This window comes from Schistocerca piceifrons, chromosome 6, assembly GCF_021461385.2.
Source record: "Schistocerca piceifrons isolate TAMUIC-IGC-003096 chromosome 6, iqSchPice1.1, whole genome shotgun sequence".
Classification (NCBI taxonomy): Eukaryota; Metazoa; Arthropoda; class Insecta; order Orthoptera; family Acrididae; genus Schistocerca; species Schistocerca piceifrons.
Genome location: NC_060143.1, coordinates 89042656 through 89062495, shown reverse-complemented (window position 1 = coordinate 89062495; position 19840 = coordinate 89042656). Strand labels below are relative to the sequence as shown.

The window sequence follows — 19840 nt, the reverse complement described above, 5'->3', positions numbered from 1 at the left end:
GAAAAAGTGAAAAAAAAAAAGTGTTTTTCACCTTTTTCCTTGACAGCAGTGGACATCGAAATAACCAATAGCCGCAAATTGCGTAAATTTTAGTGGTATATTCTTTAGGAATTTATCTAGAAGTATCATCTTCCCCTTTTCAGAAATCTTAATCTGTTGTCAAGAAACACCTCAGAAACATGGTTTTTGTGCACAAAAACCGAGCCATGGATTTCAAGACGGCTATGTACAGCAAATGGCTGAAATTTTTATGATGTATTCGTAAGATCCTGATCTCAAATAACCTACACAATTTATTTGACACCTTTATCCATTCTGAGACAGAGCTTCAAAGTTACCCCACTTGTACACACAACATACACACGTAAAAACTGGTGTGAGGTAAAAACAAAGTGACGTAGAAATATGCTGTAAAGTGTCTCCATTATCGTCAGAAGAATTTTGGGAACCCAAAGTAGTTGTATTGAAGCACATGCAAAATTATTGTGCATGTAAAATTTAGTCTGAGGTGTAAAGTTAGTTTTGCATTATTTCAGTTTCACATAAGTAGACTACCAAAATTTTACTGACCCATAATGTTCTTTTAATTGAGTGTCATGCCCTGCTGTATCATGGAAAGAAAGGAACCAATGAAAACATGCTCCTATTGCAGCACAAAAAAGGTGATTATGGTACTGTTAAAAAGACTGACTGGAAAGTGGGGTACCAGCTGCCTGTCTACCTTCATCAGCACCTTTTCAAAATTTTTGGCATGTGAATATATTGATGATTCTTTATGTTGATGGAGAAGGAGGCAGTGGCAGTAGAAAATAGATGAAAAGTAATAAATACCAGAAGATAGCAGATAGTGGTTGTCACGGAGAAAGAGTGAAGAAGACAGTTGCAGTGTGAGAGAAAGAGAGGTACATAGTGGCAGTAAAATATAGTTGTAAGTAACAGAACAATGCAAGGTAAAGAGTGAAGGAGATAGTGCCAATGGGAGAGGAATAAAGAGAAGGAAAATGTGAAAGTGGGTAAGAGCCAGTGATGATAAGAGATAGACTCTATGACAATGATAACAAGGAAAAGAGAGATAATGACAGAAGAGATGCCAGCAGTGGGAAGGAATGAATGACAGTAGCAGTATCAGCGAACAAGAGGCAGTCAGTGACAATAATAGTAGGACAAACAATGGAAAATTGCTATAAGGCAGGAGTGTGTGACAAAGACAATGAGATAATGACAATGAGCTTGGCTCAATGAGCTAGAGAGAGGATAGACAAGTAGGAGAGGATGGATATGAGTGACTTACAGTGATGGACTAGTGAGTGTGCATGTGTTACAGTTGGGGGAGCTTGTGGGGGTGAGAGGTGAGCTGCATGTAAAAAGAGCATGAATATCTTCACAAACAAAAACTTCTGGGAAAATTTTAAACAAGCTGAGGAAGGTAAATGAGGCAGCCTGGTACCCACTTTTCTTTTAAACAGGAGTATATTTGCTTTTTTTGTTCTCCCACAGGAGCATCTTTGTGCTGCTGTTCACAATATTTAGAAAGCTGAAGACAGTGATTCTTAGGTTGGTATCAAATTTATAAAATTCTGAAAAACTTTTGACACAGTACCATGTTAGTAAACTAAATATGTTGCTAGTTGTTGGAACAAATATACAGCTGGCTTGAGGACTCACTGAAAGAGAGATCCCAATATGTCACCTTCAAGAAGACATTGTTGGAAATGAAAGACCACGGAGTCTACAATACTACTCTTCATTCTTGGAGGTGAAAAGCAGCATCAGGCATATCTTCATGAGGTGCAACAGGAACTGTAGTATACATGACACACACACACACACACACACACACACACACACACACACACACAAATGATTTCCATAACTCTATAAGAGTTTTCATGGAAGAGAAAATTATATCCAAAAAGTTGGTGCCAGTGTAATAATATTGCAAGACACTGAGCTGCTTCTGAACTATCAGTGCCTTGTACAAAAACTGACAGCTGAGCCTCAAAAAAGCAAATGTACTTTAAAGTGTGTAAATAGCCAAAAATGCCTTACACTGACTGAGTGCACTATATGTGATACATGATAGCTACACTGAAAATAAATTGTATTACTCACTGAAGCCAGGGTGCCAGCAAACTCAAATTTACACTCAAGATATATGAACAAGTGGGGATGGGGAGATTTATACAACATGTCAATGCCACACATCTATAAGCCAATGACTAGAATACAACAACAATTAAACATTCAGTGGCACTTTTGTTCAACAGTACTCTTCATATACTCTTGACATCTTATATTCACGGCGTCATGTGTATGAATCCATGTTTCATATGAGTAAACAACTTGTCAAATTAGTCCTGATAATTCACTTTTTCATAAAAAATTTAACATAGTATGCCTTTTTTTTTTAAATGATGCTATCTTGTTCATGTATATGGTGACTGGTAACTTTGAAAACCAAACCTGATCAATTTAGTTCCCACAACAGTGGTCTGCAGTTCGTTTCACCAAGTAATAACATGCTAATTTCTATTTAATGAGTTTCTTCGTTTATTTTCTATTAGGTAACTTATATTTTCTCTTTGGCAGAGTGCATACTATACTGAACATTTGATCCAAGACAAAATTGTTTATCACACTGGGACACAAAATGTAGATCTCAGTCTTTTGTTTGCGTAGTGGTATCTACTAGCCTGTCTGAACAAGCCTCTCAGACCAAAAGCTTTAACTTGTCTCTAGTTCCTCTCAATACCTTCTAAACTTCACGAATATTCTCCCAAAATGCTGTAGGACTACCACACTTTTGGAGAATGGATATAGTGAAGAGTTTGACCTAATCACAGCCTCAGTGTACTAAGATGGAGTCTACTCTCATATGAGCACCTGAAGGCAAACTCAGATTTGTAAATAGTCAGTTTCCCGCAGAGGAAGCTTATAACTAAGATTCAAATGGAGAATGAGATGAAAAGCAGTAATTTTGAATGTTTTTATAGATATAGTTTTAATATCCCAGGAAGCCTCAAATCATTCCACTTTCTGCTGTAGAACGAAAATTCATTGTGGAAAGTAAATGTGAACAACTGATTTTTCCACATGTGAGATAGCAGGCATGTTGTGCAATTTATGGTATGAGTTGCAAGTTAGTGGAGTTTTGAAAGATGCTGTTAGTAGGCCTGATAGCTTATGAGAGAAAGAAAAAAAAGAAAGAGAGAGAGAGAAAAAATATCTTTTTGTGCATTTAAAAAAAAGACGAAACATTAATTCAAGATATAATCTGTTAAAAGGACTTGCAAAATCAAAGTTAATATTTTAACACCTGGCACACATCAAATACTGAGTCAAGGCTTTTACATCCCTCTATTGTTCCCCTTCTGCAATGTGTGAACTAATATTGAATATATGAACTCCTGTCTCAGATTTGCCTTCTTTTTGACGATAGATGATGCAATTATTGAAGGAAAAAAGTTAATCACTTAATAATGTACAATGACAGTCCAGGCAGTGTAGGTTACTCACCCGTTGGCGTTATAATGTTCGCAAAGAACATTGCTATTGCCACCATCAGTACTACTGGGAACTGTAACAGAAGATACATGCAGTTCAGTTACACAACAAGAACTAGAACATATACTTGTTGAAAGAAATAGGTAGCACAGTTTTTAACAACATACTTCTTACAAGAATTATCTATCAGAATGCAGTCTGTAGAAAGAAAAGTTGACTAGCAATGGGGAGGATGAGGAAGAGGGAAGACGAGGTGGAAAGGGGGAGGGAGGGGGGGGGGGGGAGGGGAGAGGAGGGAGTTGGTAAGAAGAGGGATGGGAAAGGAAGGGAAAATTTTAATAGTGCTACTTCCCACTTTCTCTATTCTGAGTTATTCAAATAAACATATCCATTGTATAACATTTCTTCATTTATTTCTCTCCTCTTCATTTCAAAGTACAAGTTAGGGGCACAGTAGATCACAAATTATAAAAGCATGAGTTTTCTGTACATACTTCATAGTAAGAACAGAAAGTGCTCACATTGCAGTAAAAAATGAAACATGACATATTTAAAACACAATACAGCTGGTGAATCAATACAACCAGTAAATGTTCCAAACATAGTAGCACTATTACAACCTTACATGAGTAATATATGTAGCAATAGCTTCCCATACACAACAACATAGAATGTAATGTAAGAATGAACAACCATTTCTTACCAGAATACACGACAGTGGTGGTAATAAAAGTAAAACTTTTATAAGCTGCAATTATTTTGATTTCAATGACAAACTTTATGCGTACATGCTCTTATAATACAAATAAAGGAAGAAGAGAAGGCAAAACTCAGCGTACAGTTGAGACATTGAATGGTCAGGAGGCACATAAATAAGTCTTTAAACAGTGCTAAGCTTTTCACTGATGTCCATCCACAGAGCTAAGTAGTGTGGAAAACACACAAACAAACACCAAGAAAGACACACACACACACACACACACACACACACACACACACACACACACACACACACACACACACCTGCATGGCTACACTGTCCTGGTCAACTACATTGGGTTGAGGTGCAGTGCTGATACAATATTGTTGACCTGAGCAATGTAGCTGATCAAGTGTATTTATATTTTATACTAGTCAGCCCTGAAGGACGGCATCATCAGCAAGCTTAGTAACGTTTCCGGTATTCCTTTTGTTTATTTACCACTTGATGCCTCAGCTAAAGGGTGAGTTGTTATCTTTGCTCCTTCCATTATTTATAAAATATTTTCCATTACAGTTTTTAAGAATGATATAGAGAGAATTATATTTCAAAGGAACACAAAAGGTTGCTTAGAGTTTAACACTGTTGATGACAAGTTTAAAAACATTCTAGAAATCGATCATGCCCTTTTCAAAGGAACCACTTTTCCATTCACCTATATCACACGTGAGAAACCATGAAAAATGTAAATCTAGGAGACAGTTGTAGATTTTAGACCCACTCCTCCCAAAAGCAAGTTCAGCATCTTAATGCTGACACCATTGTAATCAGTCACTTTCTTCAAGAACAAAGTACTAAGAAAAATTAAGTTACAGCTACCCTTACTTTCATCAGTATTTGGGGGAAAAAAAACATGAACCAGGAAGAGGAGAGCTCAATAAGTTTAAAAAATAAAACTGACGAAGGAAAGCAAAAATTAACACAATAGAGAAAAATGATGACTACAATAGCATTAATAGGAAAAGTCAGAGTTTTGCTTCCAATCAATGTTGAATTCATTGTATAGAGCTTAATTCTGGACCAGACATGGGTACGAAAGGAAAAAAGGAAACAATCTGGTATTCAGTGGAACTGATTTTCAGTCAACCATGAAAACCATAAATTTGGATGGCGAGATGGGAATTCTGGAAAATTAAAAATCGTCACTGATATCATGAAGAAACACAAAATAGTAATCATAGCTCTTCAAGAAATCAGAAACAGTGATCAAGACCCTACAAAATTATCGACTCTATCATAGAACCCAAATCTCAGTCCCCCAGACTTGCAAGTCTATCTTTGAAATCTGCAAATAAGACATACACAATTATCAATGCACAGCTCCCACCAATCATAAAAAATAATACTCTGAAGGGCAAAGAAGAAACACAGAAATTTTGCGATCTCCTGGATCAAGTCTTAATCAACATTCCTCCAACAAACATAAAAATTCTCCTTGCTGACTTCAATGCTCAACTGGGGCAAGAAAAAAGATATAGAGATATCATTGGAAAATGGCCAGCACACAAATGGACCAACAAGGTTAATTGGAACGTGTAGAAACCATAACCTGGTCACAAAATCAACATGTTTTACAAGGAAACCTCACAAATTAAAAACCTGGAAACACCCTGATTTACGAAAGGATGAATGGCAACTGAAACATGTATGCATGGATAAATTTCTCCATCGTGAAATCTACAACGTCAAAGTTTTGAGGGGTGAAGACTCAGGGTCAGACCACTATGTTGTGAAGATCAAAGAAAAATTAACACCAATGGTAAAGAAAAGATCTCAGAAAAAACTAGAAGAAAATTTGACCCAACCATCTTATCAAAAAATGATGAATACACTAGGAAAATCAGGTGAAGGGTCTATCAAATATAATACGCCAGAAGAATTAACCACCAAATAAAAATCCATAGCAGAAGAATTGGCTCCAATAAATCCCAGGAAGAAACATGAGTGGTGGAATGAAGAATGTGACCAGGCATTAGAAAGGAGACACCAACCTTGGATAAAGCATCAAGCCCAAAAGTCTGAAGAATCACATCTAGAACTAATTAAGCAAAGAAAGTCAATCCATCAGACACACGAAATGCAAACATCTTAAAAATACCCTAGAAAAGATAGAAGAGAACTTCCAGAAGAAACAGTCAAGACATTATTACACAACCTTTGGGAGATATCTTAAAAAGTATGAGTCCCCAACATTAATGCTGAGAGAGAAGTCAGGAAAGTTGGCGCATAGTAATCAAGAAAATGCAGGGATCCTTGCAGAGACTTTCAACAAACTTTTAAATTGTGATGACCCACTGGAAACATTTCAAGTAGACACTGAAGCATCTATTTTAACCACCCCAGACCTTATATATCCTCCAACTATCAATGAGGTAGAGGTCGCAATTCAGGAACTAAAAAATTGTAAGTCATGAGGTGAAGACCATGAATTTGCAGAAATCTGGAAGAATGCTGGAAAACCTGCAGTCATAAATCTCCACCAACATATAATTGAAATGTGTATCACAGAGAAAATTCCAGAGCACTGGATATCAGGAATAATACACCCATTATTTAAAAAAGGAGGTAAAACCAACTGAGATAATTACAGAGGAATAGCCCTTCTGGACTGCATATACAAAATTTTCTCCTGCATAATTTACAATAGGATCAAAACATTATGGAACCACAACTTGGAGAGTATCAAGGAGGATTTCGACGATACAGAAGCTGCTCAGGCCAAATTCTTAGCCTGAAACTAATAATGGAGTATTACAAGTATAGAAACAACAGTTATTCATCTCATTCAAAAAAGGAGATAATGTTCATAGAACCACACTTCTAAAAATCCTTAGAGCATATGGCTTCCATCCCAAATTGGTAAGACTCATTCAGCTAACTTTAACTAACACAAATTCAAAGGTCAAGTTTAGAGAAGAAATGTCAAAAGCTTTCACAATAAAAACAGGTCTCAGACAAGGCGAGGATTGTCCCTTTTGCTTGTCAATGTGGTCCTCGATTACATCATGACAATCTGGCAAAAAGAAAATCTATGTAAAATCAATCAAAATTTGAGGAAAACCAGCAATAAGAGTAAACTGCCTTGGGTTTGCTGACGATTTAGCTCTCTTGGACCTTGACATGGAAGTAGTTCATGCTCAGATTACAAGTCTTCAAAAAATTGCTTCAAAAATACAATTACAAATATCCTTTGAGAAAAATGAAATCATGCTTATGAAGCCTCTTTGCACAGATAAAATCTTCATAAATGCTCAAGCAATTAACATAGTTCTACAATTTGAATATCTTGGAGAAATTATTTTGCACAACTTGGGTGAAAAAGCAACAGGGATAAATAGAATCAACAAAATGAAAAAAAAGCACAATTTCTAACCTGGTCAACATATAATAATACATGCCTGTCAACAGACACTAAAATCCAACATTACAAAACTGTAACTCTCCCAGAAGCAACTTATGTCTGTGAAACTTTGTTTCAAATTGAAAATGAAAGAAGAACCGATCAACTCCTCAAGACTGTATGAAGAATTATCAGAACATGCATCAATAAAAAATACCAGGTTGATGGAGTCTGGAGAATCCTCCCTAATGAAACTATCTACTGTGAACTGTGAGTTGACCCAATCACCAGCACAATGAAGAAGAAAAGAATCTCATATTTCTATCACATCTTACAATTGGCCGACAGCAGGATTTTAAAACAGCTAGTTATGAGAAGTCTCGGAAATAATACAGGAGGACGGCGAGTCAAAGAAATTCTGCAAGATCTTGAAGTAGTCGAACTTAGAATTACTGATGCTGAGAACAAAAGCAAAATTAACACTCTCCTTATGAATCATAAATTTTCTGCAGAAATGATGCACTGAAGACCAGTAGAGACTTCAGATGAGTTAAGAAAACTGTGTTCGGAACAAATGAACATTAGCACTCCTATACTATTCAGGTTGATAAGCCCACTACAATAGTGGCATGCTGCCCAGAGTGAGGGGGAAAATGAAGACATCTGGTTAGTCACTGCAGGGGTGCTTCACATCCACAGGGTAATGAAGATAGCATTACACGACATATATAGCTAAGTGACCTACAAATAAGGATTGGGAAAATTGTTTTATTTTGAGGTCAATTTCAGTGCTATTTTTTGCCAAGCTCACCAGTATTTTTGTGAAGCTTGGCAATATTTTTTGCCAAGCTCACCAATATTCATTGGAGAGCTCAACAACATTTATTGCCAAATTTGGTGTTATTTTCTTGAAATTCAGGGCTACTCTTCTAGCTGAATTTGGAGTTACTCATTTATCTGAAACTGGAATAACTGTTTTTGCCAAATTCTGGGTTATTTCCCTGATAAATCTGAAATTTGAAGTTACTTTCATGCCAAATTTGAAGTTACTTTCATGCCAAATTTGAAGTTACTTTCATTCCAAATTTGAAGTTACTTTCATTCCAAATTTGAAGTTACTTTCATGCCAAATTTGAAGTTACTTTCATGCCAAATTTGAAGTTAGTGTTTGTCTTCAAATTCAGTGTATTTTTCATCAAATTTGTTTTTTTTTAAAATCAATAAGTTGCAAACACATTTCTTTGTATGGGAAACAGCAAACTCTGCAATATTTCTTAAAAAGCAACAATATTATGGTATTTTGTAAAAACCACTGATTCTGCATTATTTCACCAAAACTGCCAACTTCCTGTCATTTTTGTGAAATTTTCCTGTCCCTGCAAATGAACAGTATGAGCCATATCACATAGTTACTCCCAATATTGAAAGATGACCCTCTTGCTGCTACCTGTCACTTGAAAATAACTGGACTATGCCGCAAATAATGTCGGTCCTGGCTATACAAACAATCTCAATCCCTTCAATGTCTCTCTCAGCCACTCTTTTGCCCTACTGTCATCGCCAGGCTGTGTTGGTGCTCTACTAAAACTACAGTCCAAGAGTTAGCCGCTGCTGCTGTTACGTTCCATCATCTTCGAATCCTGGTGATATGATGAAAGATCTCCCTCCAGGCACGCCTGGATGTTGTTTTGGCCATCAGTTTTTCCAGAGACATTCCAATGCTTTCTTTGGCACCCTCTATTCACTTTCTCCTCGATTTTCTTCTATATCTTTAACTTCTGTTCTTCCAAGCAGTCCAGCTTTTTCTAGTGAGTGTTCTGATCTCATAATTCAACCAGAGTACGTTAATCTCATATGGAGTATTTTGGCCCTTCCTTCTTTGACATTGTATAACAGATAAATGACACACCACAGAAAACATCAGTTCGGATACTCAACTACTTCAGTAGCACACTTAGTAGCCCATTTGAAAATACTGTTAAGTCAACAAAATATGGCACACATTTTTTAATCAGTTAACAGAGAAAATCACTGCACAATGGGGTGCGAGTTGTCCAAATGAACAAATAAAATGGAGACAAAGTTAGCATTGCATGTATGCATAAAATAGCATAATGTGTGTCTATAGGTTCTAACATTTTCGGACAACAAGAGACAGTGTGGTATTGGGTTGCAAGGCACACACATCTCTCAATTCAGTTAACTTGTACGTTGGGTGTAGCCGATCCTCTTCTCTGGGTAATCAGCTATGTCGATTTCCTACAAGCTTCTTCTCTGAAGGCTATAGCTGGTTAAGGAAATTTATTAAAATACTTCTCTATCCTTGAAATAATTTTGGTACTCATATAATACTTTTCAGTTCCATCATTTTATATTTTCAACTTTCACAGATAATAACTTCTGCAAGCTAACTTACTCCTTACACATTAGGCTCATTTAACACATTCAAATAGCATACATGTGTCTCGTTTTGTTCATAGTCTTAAGTGAGTCCAATACATGAATGTGCATAGCAATCTATCTTCAACTGTTCAATAGTCTGTTTTGCAATCACCACAGACACTAACACGTCAAAGAATGCGACATAATTATTTGTTGAGTTCTCCTCATGTCTTCTGTGGCGCTGGCGGCAAACACTTGTCATCGTCAGTGACTCACCCCTCTTACAGTCTTCTAATAACAAACTTCCGACCTGCACATAGAAACAGGTGGATCGTTAGAAACGTTCTCACTCTCCCGCACTCGTACCTAAAATATCGGTTGTTCGAGATGGTTGAAGGCCGAGTGTTTCTAGAATTTTCACCAAAATTCTTGAGGCACTACAAGGTCATTTAGGATCTTCCATTTGCATAAGCTACTGTAATATATAATGAAAATAAATAATAACAAAAAGGGAAAGACAAATGTTGATGATTGCAACTGAGTGCAATACAAGTTGTGTAAACAAACAGAAGGAACTGGCAGGCACGTGTATCAGTTTATTTCTTTTTTATTTAAATGTGTATAGTGTGTGCACTTGCCTTTAATAGAACTTTCATGGAAAGAGGAAAGTGTTAAAAAGTTCAAGCATTAGTCAGTGTGAAATGCTCAATTAACTACAATGAAAAAGATGCAGAAAATGTAATAGCCTATTATTGTTAACTGTAGCAGCATTATCTTTCTACGTACTAAGAAAACATATTTGTGGAGCTTGTATTTAGCTCTCTTGTCATCTGCTTGTAATCCATAATTTTGTTCTACATACTACTCTTGTATTCACTTATCTCAAGCAATAAACAAATATAGGAGATGGTCTAGGGAATACACAATTGGAAAGACCCATCCTAGTCCTTTCAGACTGCAAAGCAACAGTCACAAAGGAGAAAACCATTAATTACAACAAGAAATTATCAACAATTACACAGAGTAAATGAACAGTACTCACAGTGATGTATTTCCATCCCTTTTCAGTCTCCAGAGGACATGGCTGAGCAGCACCCTCACCATCCTGTACTTGATAGCGACCCAAAAACAAGTCAATGGCATCCTGTAAAGTAAGGAATCCACTATGAGCGTGTCTCAGTATGTTAGGTACCCAGCTCCAACTTACAAATCAGCATATAAACTAATTAACTAAATACTGATAATGGATGGGATAAAGGTAACCAGCAGCAATACAACTGATATCATCGCACAATATTTTCAGACATCTCCCAGCTCAGTTTTATAAGACTTTTCTCACACAGTGAAACAGAAACCACTGCCTCTTTTAAGTTTGGAATTACATCATTTTGCTAATTTCACTTTATCTCCCATGCGCAAAATAGAGTATTCTACATAAAAGTAGCTGCTTCATGTTACAACTGATTTGTCCAGCCAGTTGCCACTTTCTTTCTCCTATGTCATGCATTTTATCGTCACATGTAATCACAGTATCCCTATCCACTCAGAATCTTACATTTACAAACTCCTACACTAACCTACCGCATTGTTATCTACATAAGTTAAAGTTCCATTCTGTTAAGAGGGGGAGGGGTCTGTGAAGTGATTGTGGAGGAGGTGGGTTCAAGCAGTGGGGATAGGGGACCGATCACTAGGGATAGTGAAAGGAGGTGTTCTAGAAGGGTGGGGTGGGGGTGGGGGGTGGGGGAGAGGAATGAAGAGGCTTGGTGGGCTAGGGGCTTTCATGACAAAAAATTAAATAGAGGCAGGAAGGTCAGCCAGTAGAAGAAGAATGAATAAAATGTTTCTCTTCTACGAATTACATTTCTCACACACACACACACACACACACACACACACACACACACAAATGGTTCAAATGGCTCTGAGTACTATGGGACTTCAGTCCCCTAGAACTTATAACTACTTAAACCTAACTAACCTGAGGACATCACACACATCCATGTCTGAGGCAGGATTCGAACCTGCGACCGCAGCGGTCGCGCGGTTCTAGACTGTAGCGCCTAGAACTGCTCGGCCACTCCGGCCGGTGCGCGCGCGCACGCGCACACGCACGCACACACACACACACACACACACACACACACACACACACACACACACACACAGCAACAGACACAGAGAGAGAGAGAGAGAGAGAGAGAGAGAGAGAGAGAGAGAGAGATGAGCATAATGGGATTCCTAACCTGCCTGAAACCATCAGCAAAATTGTTCTTGCAGTAGCGGGTTAGAGAATTGACAAGATCTCGCAGAAGACCAATGCGAGTCCTTTTTCCAGTACGTGTGAAATCAGTCTTCAGAGCACCAGTCCCCGAGTACTGTATACTGAGGACATCTGCATTGTCGGCCCACACCTGCTTGAAGAGGTACTCGAGGAGTGGTTGCTGTTGAACAGCCTGACTTTGTTGTAGGAGGCCGAGCTTCTGTACAGCAAATGACGAAAAATAATAAATTAATGAAAAATTGCAAAATATATCTAAGAAACACAGGTCACCATCATAGCAATTTTTTTGATTTAAAACATAAAAAACATTATTTAATGTCCATTCACTGTAAATATGTCAACAATACCACTTTTGAGAAACAACCCATCATCACAATTTGACAGGCATGATGCTCTTACAAACTGCAATACTTCGATAATTACTTCTTCACCTTTTTATGAATTTCAGCCTTCAGAATGTCTCATTAAATCATTATTCCCATCACTTCCACACAATGATATTTGGTTCTTGATATGCAAGCTGGGCTCAGATAACCCAAGCACATGGCCCATTTACCCCATTTTTGAAAGCTTTATAGGGTAACTGGGCCACCCATCAAAGCTTATAGCCTAAAAAAGAGACACATGCTGGCAGTAACATTTCCAGGTTCCATTATGTTTCTAATTTATGCTATGGTAACAGTAATTTTCTTAATATTTGCAGTGAACCTGTAATTAGTTCATGAGCTCAATATGTCATCATATTTCTATGAAAATTTTGCACTACATAATTGTTTCAAGTAAATCACAACAATTATAATCATTAGACTGCTTGTTGAAGAGTGATTCCATCATCTTTCAGCACTGCCAACTGCCTGAATTGATAGTAGCCTCATACGTTTTGTGGAAGAAAGAAACAAGGCCCAGTTAGCCACTGGTCCCAAGATATTCCAATGGACCTTACAAAATTGAGGGATTCCATCAGATTCTACAGGCTTTTTCAATTTTAATGATTTCAGCTGTTTTTCAGTCCAGCTGACACTAATATCTGTATTACCGTATAGTGGTGTTGCTGAGTCTCAAACAGGCACAACAAAAAGACTACTCAAAAAATTAGCTTCCATTCAAAAGACCTCCTTCTGAATTAGATTGCAGACATACATAAAAGATGACCTTTTGGTTGAAATCTTACCTTTTTGCACACATGTTGCGCCTGTCGCAAGTCAGCATTTCCACTATATGGTGAGTAACAATCCATCTGTTTCATGATATTACATTATTCCATCCTTGATTTTCCATTGTTTAATATGTATATTAGTCATCTCTGCTGTGGTGTGAGAATAGAATGGGGCTGTATTCTTGAACCTTCTTTAGTAAAGGAACATTTGAAAATGGAGTTCAACATTTCTGGTTTTTCTCTGTTACCCTTAATTTCGGTTTCTGAGTGCCTGGACACTTACTTTGCTGCCTGAACAAATGGCCAGAATTTTCTCCAATGACTTATATTTGATAGCGACAAGAGCACAAACTGAATGTCATTTAACACAGCCTAAGTGACAGCTGAAAAGGCCTACAACTAGTTCACAGCAAACAGTTTGTCTTAATCTCACAGATACTCATATTATGCAATTTGAAATAAGCAACCATGACTTGCTAGACATTAATAGTCAGACACTAAATGCAACACTGTATGTAAAATACCTACACTTCCTCCTAGGTATCAAGATAAAATAGAACCAACATGTCGAAAATTAATTAGGAAGCTCTGATCGGTATTTTTATTCTTATAAATAATCTATATCAACTCAAAATAATATTTATATCTAAAAACAAAGATGATGTGACCTACCATACGAAAGCGCCAGCAGGTCGATAGACACACAAACAAACACAAACATACACACAAAATTCAAGCTTCCACAACCAATGGTTGCTTCATCAGGAAAGAGGGAAGGAGAGGGAAAGACGAAAGGATGTGGGTTTTAAGGGAGAGGGTAAGGAGTCATTCCAATTCCGGGAGCGGAAAGACTTACCTTAGGGGGAAAAAAGGACAGGTATACACTAGCACACACACACACATATCCATCTGCACATACACAGACACAAGCAGACATTTGTAAAGGCAAAGAGTTTGGGCAGAGATGTCAGTCGAGTCGGAAGTAGAGAGGCAAAGATGTTGTTGAAAGACAGGTGAGGTATGAGCGGCGGCAACTTGAAATTAGCGGAGGTTGAGGCCTGGCGGATAACGAGAAGAGAGGATATACTGCAGGGCAAGTTCCCATCTCTGGAGTTCTGACAGGTTGGTGTTAGTGGGAAGTATCCAGATAACGCGGACGGTGTAACACTGTGCAAAGATGTGCTGGCCGTGCACCAAGGCATGTTTAGCCACAGGGTGATCCTCATTACCAACAAACACTGTCTGCCTGTGTCCATTCATGTGAATGGACAGTTTGTTTCTGGTTATTCCCACATAGAAAGCTTCACAGTGTAGGCAGGTCAGTTGGTAAATCACGTGGGTGCTTTCACACGTGGCTCTGCCTTTGATCGTGTACACCTTCCGGGTTACAGGATTGGAGTAGGTGGTGGTAGGAGGGTGGATGGAACAGGTTCTACACAGGGGGCGCTTATAAGGGTAGGAGCCAGAGGGTAGGGAAGGTGATTTGGGGATTTCATAGGGATGAACTAAGAGGTTACGAAGGTTAGGTGGACGGCGGAAAGACACTCTTGATGGAGTGGGGGGGATTTCATGAAGGATGGATCCCATTTCAGGGCAGGATTTGAGGAAGTCGTATCCCTGCTGGGGAGCCACATTCAGAGTCTGATCCGGTCCCAGAAAGTATCCAGTCACAAGTGGGACACTTTTGGGGTTCTTCTGTGGGAGTTTCTGGGTTTGAGGGGATGAGGAAGTTGCTCTGGTTATTTGCTTCTGTACCAGGTCGGGAGTGTAGTTGCGGGATGCGAAAGCTGTTTTCAGGTTGTTGGTGTAATGGTTCATGGATTCCGGACAGGAGCAGATTCGTTTGCCACGAAGACCTAGGCTGTAATAAAGGGACCGTTTGATGTGGAATGGATGGCAGCTGTCATAATGGAGGTACTGTTGCTTGTTGGTGGGTTTGATGTGGACGGACGTGTGAAGCTGGCCATTGGACAGATGGAGGTCAACATCAAGGAAAGCGGCATGGGATTTGGAGTAGGACCAGGTGAATATGATGGAACCAAAGGAGTTGAGGTTGGAGAGGAAATTCTGGAGTTCTTCTTCACTATGAGTCCAGATCATGAAGATGTCATCAATAAATCTGTACCAAACTTTGGGTTGGCAGACCTAGGTAACCAAGAAGGCTTCCTCTAAGCGACCCATGAATAGGTTGGCGTACGAGGGGGCCATCCTGGTACCCATGGCTGTTCCCTTTAAGTGTTGGTATGTCTGGCCTTCGAAAGTGAAGAAGTTGTGGGTCAGGATGAAGCTGGCTAAGGTAATGAGGAAAGAGGTTTTAGGTACGGTGGCAGGTGATCGGCGTGAAAGGAAGTGCTCCATCACAGCGAGGCCCTGGACGTGCGGAATATTTGTGTATAAGGAAGTGGCATCAGCGGTTACAAGGATGGTTTCCGGGGGTAACAGATTGGGTAAGGATTCCAGGCGTTCGAGAAAGTGGTTGGTGTCTTTGATGAAGGATGGGAGACTGCATGTAATGGGTTGAAGGAGTTGATCTACGTAGGCAGAGATAGGTTCTGTGGGGGCTTGGTAACCAGCTACAATGGGGTGGCCGGGATGATTGGGTTTGTGAATTTTAGGAAGAAGGTAGAAGGTAGGGGTGCGGGGTGTCGGTGGGGTCAGGAGGTTGATGGAGTAAGGTGAAGGGTTTTGTAGGGGACCTAAGGTTCTGAGGATTCCTTGAAGCTCTGCTTGGACATCAGGAATGGGATTACCTTGGCAAACTTTGTATGTAGTGTTGTCTGAAAGCTGACGCAGTCCCTCAGCCACATACTCCTGACGATCAAGTACCACGGTCGTGGAACCCTTGTCCGCCGGAAGAATGACGATGGATCGGTCAGCCTTCAGATCACAGATAGCCTGGGTTTCAGCAGTGGTGATGTTGGGAGTAGGATTAAGGTTTTGTAAGAAGGATTGAGAGGCAAGGCTGGAAGTCAGAAATTCCTGGAAGGTTTGGAGAGGGTGATTTTGAGGAAGAGGAGGTGGGTCCCGCTGTGACAGAGGATGGAACTGTTCCAGGCAGGGTTCAATTTGGATAGTGTATTGGGGAGTTGGATCATTAGGAGTAGGATTAGGATCATTTTTCTTCGTGGCAAAGTGATATTTCCAGCAGAGAGTACGAGTGTAGGACAGTAAATCTTTGACAAGGGCTGTTTGGTTGAATCTGGGAGTGGGGCTGAAGGTGAGGCCTTTGGATAGGACAGAGGTTTCAGATTGGGAGAGATGTTTGGAGGAAAGGTTAACTACTGAATTAGGGTGTTGTGGTTCCAGATTGTGTTGATTGGAATTTTGAGGCTTTGGGAGGAGTGGAGCTGGAAGTGGGAGATTGAGTAGATGGGAGAGACCGGGTTTGTGTGCAATGAGAGGAGGTTGAGGTTTCCTGGAAAGGTTGTGAAGGGTGAGTGAGTTGCCTTTCCGGAGGTGGGAAACCAGGAGATTGGATAGTTTTTTGAGGTGAAGGGTGGCATGCTGTTCTAATTTGCGGTTGGCCTGTAGGAGGATGCTCTGAACAGCTGGTGTGGATATGGGAGAGGAAAGATTGAGGACTTTTATTAAGGATAGGAGTTGACGGGGGTGTTCATTGGCTGAGTTGATGTGGAGGAGAAGGATTAGGTGGGTGAGAGCAATGGATTGTTCAGTTTGGAACTGGTATAGGGACTGATGGAAAGAAGGGTTGCAGCCAGAGATGGGAACTTCAAGTGTGAGGCCTTTGGGGGGTAATGCCAAATGTCAGACAAGCCTGAGAAAATAAAATATGGGAGCGTAATCTGGTTAGCGCGAAGGCATGTTTGCAGAGGGAACGTAAATAAAACTTAATGGTGTCATTGTGGGGGGTGTTGTGAGGGTGACATGGTATTAGAAAGTGGAAAGTGTAACATGAGGCTGAAATGAAAATGAAAATATATGGGGAGAGATAAAGGTGAACTAGAAAGCAACTGGAGATCTGGTGTGAAAAAAGGCGAAAAAGTGTTGGTTAAAGCTGGGCTATGTTGATCCTGTGGTGAACTTAGGTTGGTAGACAACGATGTGCACCAAGGTTAGGTGGTTGAGGATCACCCTGTGGCTAAACATGCCTTGGTGCACGGCCAGCACTTTCCATCTTCTAATACCATGTCACCTTCACCACACCCACACAACGACCCCATTAAGTTTTATTTACATTCCCTCCGCAAACGTGCCTTCATGCTAGCCAGATTACGCTCCCATATTTTATTTTCTCAGGTTTGTCTGACATTTGGCATTACCCCCAAAGGCCTCACACTCTGGCTGCAACCCTTCTTTCCATCAGTCCCTATACCTGCTCCAAACTGAACAATCCATTGCTTTCACCCACCTAATCCTTCACCTCCACATCAACTCAGCCAATGAACACCACCGTCAACTCCTATCCTTAATAAAAGTCCTCAATCTTTCCTCTCCCACATCCACACCGGCTGTTCAGAGCATCCTCCTACATGCCAACTGCAAATTAGAACAGCATGCCACCCTCCACCTCAAGAAACTATCCAATCTCCTGGTTTCCGCCCCCGGAAAGGCAACTCACTCACCCTTCACAACCTTTCCAGCAAACCTCAACCTCCTCTCATTGCACACAGACCCGGTCTCTCCCATCTACTCAATCTCCCACTTCCAGCTCCACTCCTCCCAAAACCTCAAAATTCCAATCAACACAATCTGGAACCACAACACCCTAATTCAGTAGTTAACCTTTCCTCCAAACATGTCTCCCAATCCAAAACCTCTGTCCTATCCAAAGGCCTCACCTTCAGCCCCACTCCCAGATTCAACCAAACAGCCCTCGTCAAAGATTTACTGTCCTACACTCGTAATCTCTGCTGGAAATATCACTTTGCCATGAAGAAAAATGATCCTAATCCTACTCCTAATGATCCAACTCCCCAAGACTCTATCCAAATTGAACCCTACCTGGAACAGTTCCGTCCTCCGTCACAGCGGGACCCACCTCCTCTTCCTCAAAATCACCCTCTCAAACCTTCCAGGAATTTCTGACTTCCAGCCTTGCCTCTCAATCCTTCTTAAAAAACCTTAATCCTACTCCCAACATTACCACTGCTGAAGCCCAGGCTATCTGTGATCTGAAGGCTGACCGATCCATCGTCATTCTTCCGGCGGACAAGGGTTCCACGACCGTGGTACTTGATTGTCGGGAGTATGTGGCTGAAGGACTGCGTCAGCTTTCAGACAACACTACATACAAAGTTTGCCAAGTTAATCCCATTCCTGATGTCCAAGCAGAGCTTCAAGGAATCCTCAGAACCTTAGGCCCCCTACAAAACCTTTCACCTGACTCCATCAACCTCCTGACCCCACCGACACCCCGCACCCCTACCTTCTACCTTCTTCCTAAAATTCACAAACCCAATCATCCCGGCTGCCCCATTGTAGCTGGTTACCAAGCCCCCACAGAACCTATCTCTGCCTACGTAGATCAACACCTTCAACCCATTACATGCAGTCTCCCATCCTTCATCAAAGACACCAACCACTTTCTCGAATGCCTGGAATCCTTACCCAATCTGTTACCCCCGGAAACCATCCTTGTAACCATTGATGCCACTTCCTTATACACAAATATTCCGCACGTCCAGGGCCTCGCAGCGATGGAGCACTTCCTTTCGCGCCGATCACCTGCCACCCTACCTAAAACCTCTTTCCTGATTACCTTAGCCAGCTTCATCCTGACCCACAACTTCTTCACTTTCGAAGGCCAGACATACCAACAATTAAAGGGAACAGTCATGGGTACCTGGATGGTCCCCTCGTATGCCAACCTATTCATGGGTCGCTTAGAGGAAGCCTTCTTGGTTACCCAGGCCTGCCAACCCAAAGTTTGGTACAGATTTATTGATGACATCTTCATTATCTGGACTCACAGTGAAGAAGAACTCCAGAATTTCCTCCCCAACCTCAACTCCTTTGGTTCCATCAGATTCACCTGGTCCTACTCCAAATCCCATGCCACTTACCTTGACGTTGACCTCCATCTGTCCAATGGCCAGCTTCACACGTCCGTCCACATCAAACCCACCAACAAGCAACAGTACCTCCATTATGACAGCTGCCATCCATTTCACATCAAACGGTCCCTTTCTTACAGCCTAGGTCTTCGTGGCAAACGAATCTGCTCCAGTCCGGAATCCATGAACGATTACACCAACAACCTGAAAACAGCTTTCGCATCCCGCAACTACCCTCCCGACCTGGTACAGAAGCAAATAACCAGAGCCACTTCCTCATCCCCTCAAACCCAGAACCTCCCACAGAAGAACCCCAAAAGTGCCCCACTTGTGACTGGATACTTTCCGGGACTGGATCAGACTCTGAATGTGGCTCTCCAGCAGGGATACGACTTCCTCA

General features: G+C 40.5%; 1 protein-coding gene across 1 annotated transcript in view; it reads right to left on the bottom strand.

Annotated features, from left to right (window-relative positions):
• LOC124802794 (phosphatidylinositol-3-phosphatase SAC1) overlaps window positions 1-19840 on the bottom strand; it is a 77772-nt gene that overhangs the window by 7394 nt on the left and 50538 nt on the right. The window contains exons 10-12 of the mRNA XM_047263796.1: window positions 12233-12469; window positions 11029-11130; window positions 3517-3577 (exon numbers count right to left, since the gene is read on the bottom strand). Of these exons, the coding sequence (XP_047119752.1) occupies window positions 3517-3577; window positions 11029-11130; window positions 12233-12469 (400 nt within the window). The remainder of the gene's footprint in view (window positions 1-3516; window positions 3578-11028; window positions 11131-12232; window positions 12470-19840) is intronic.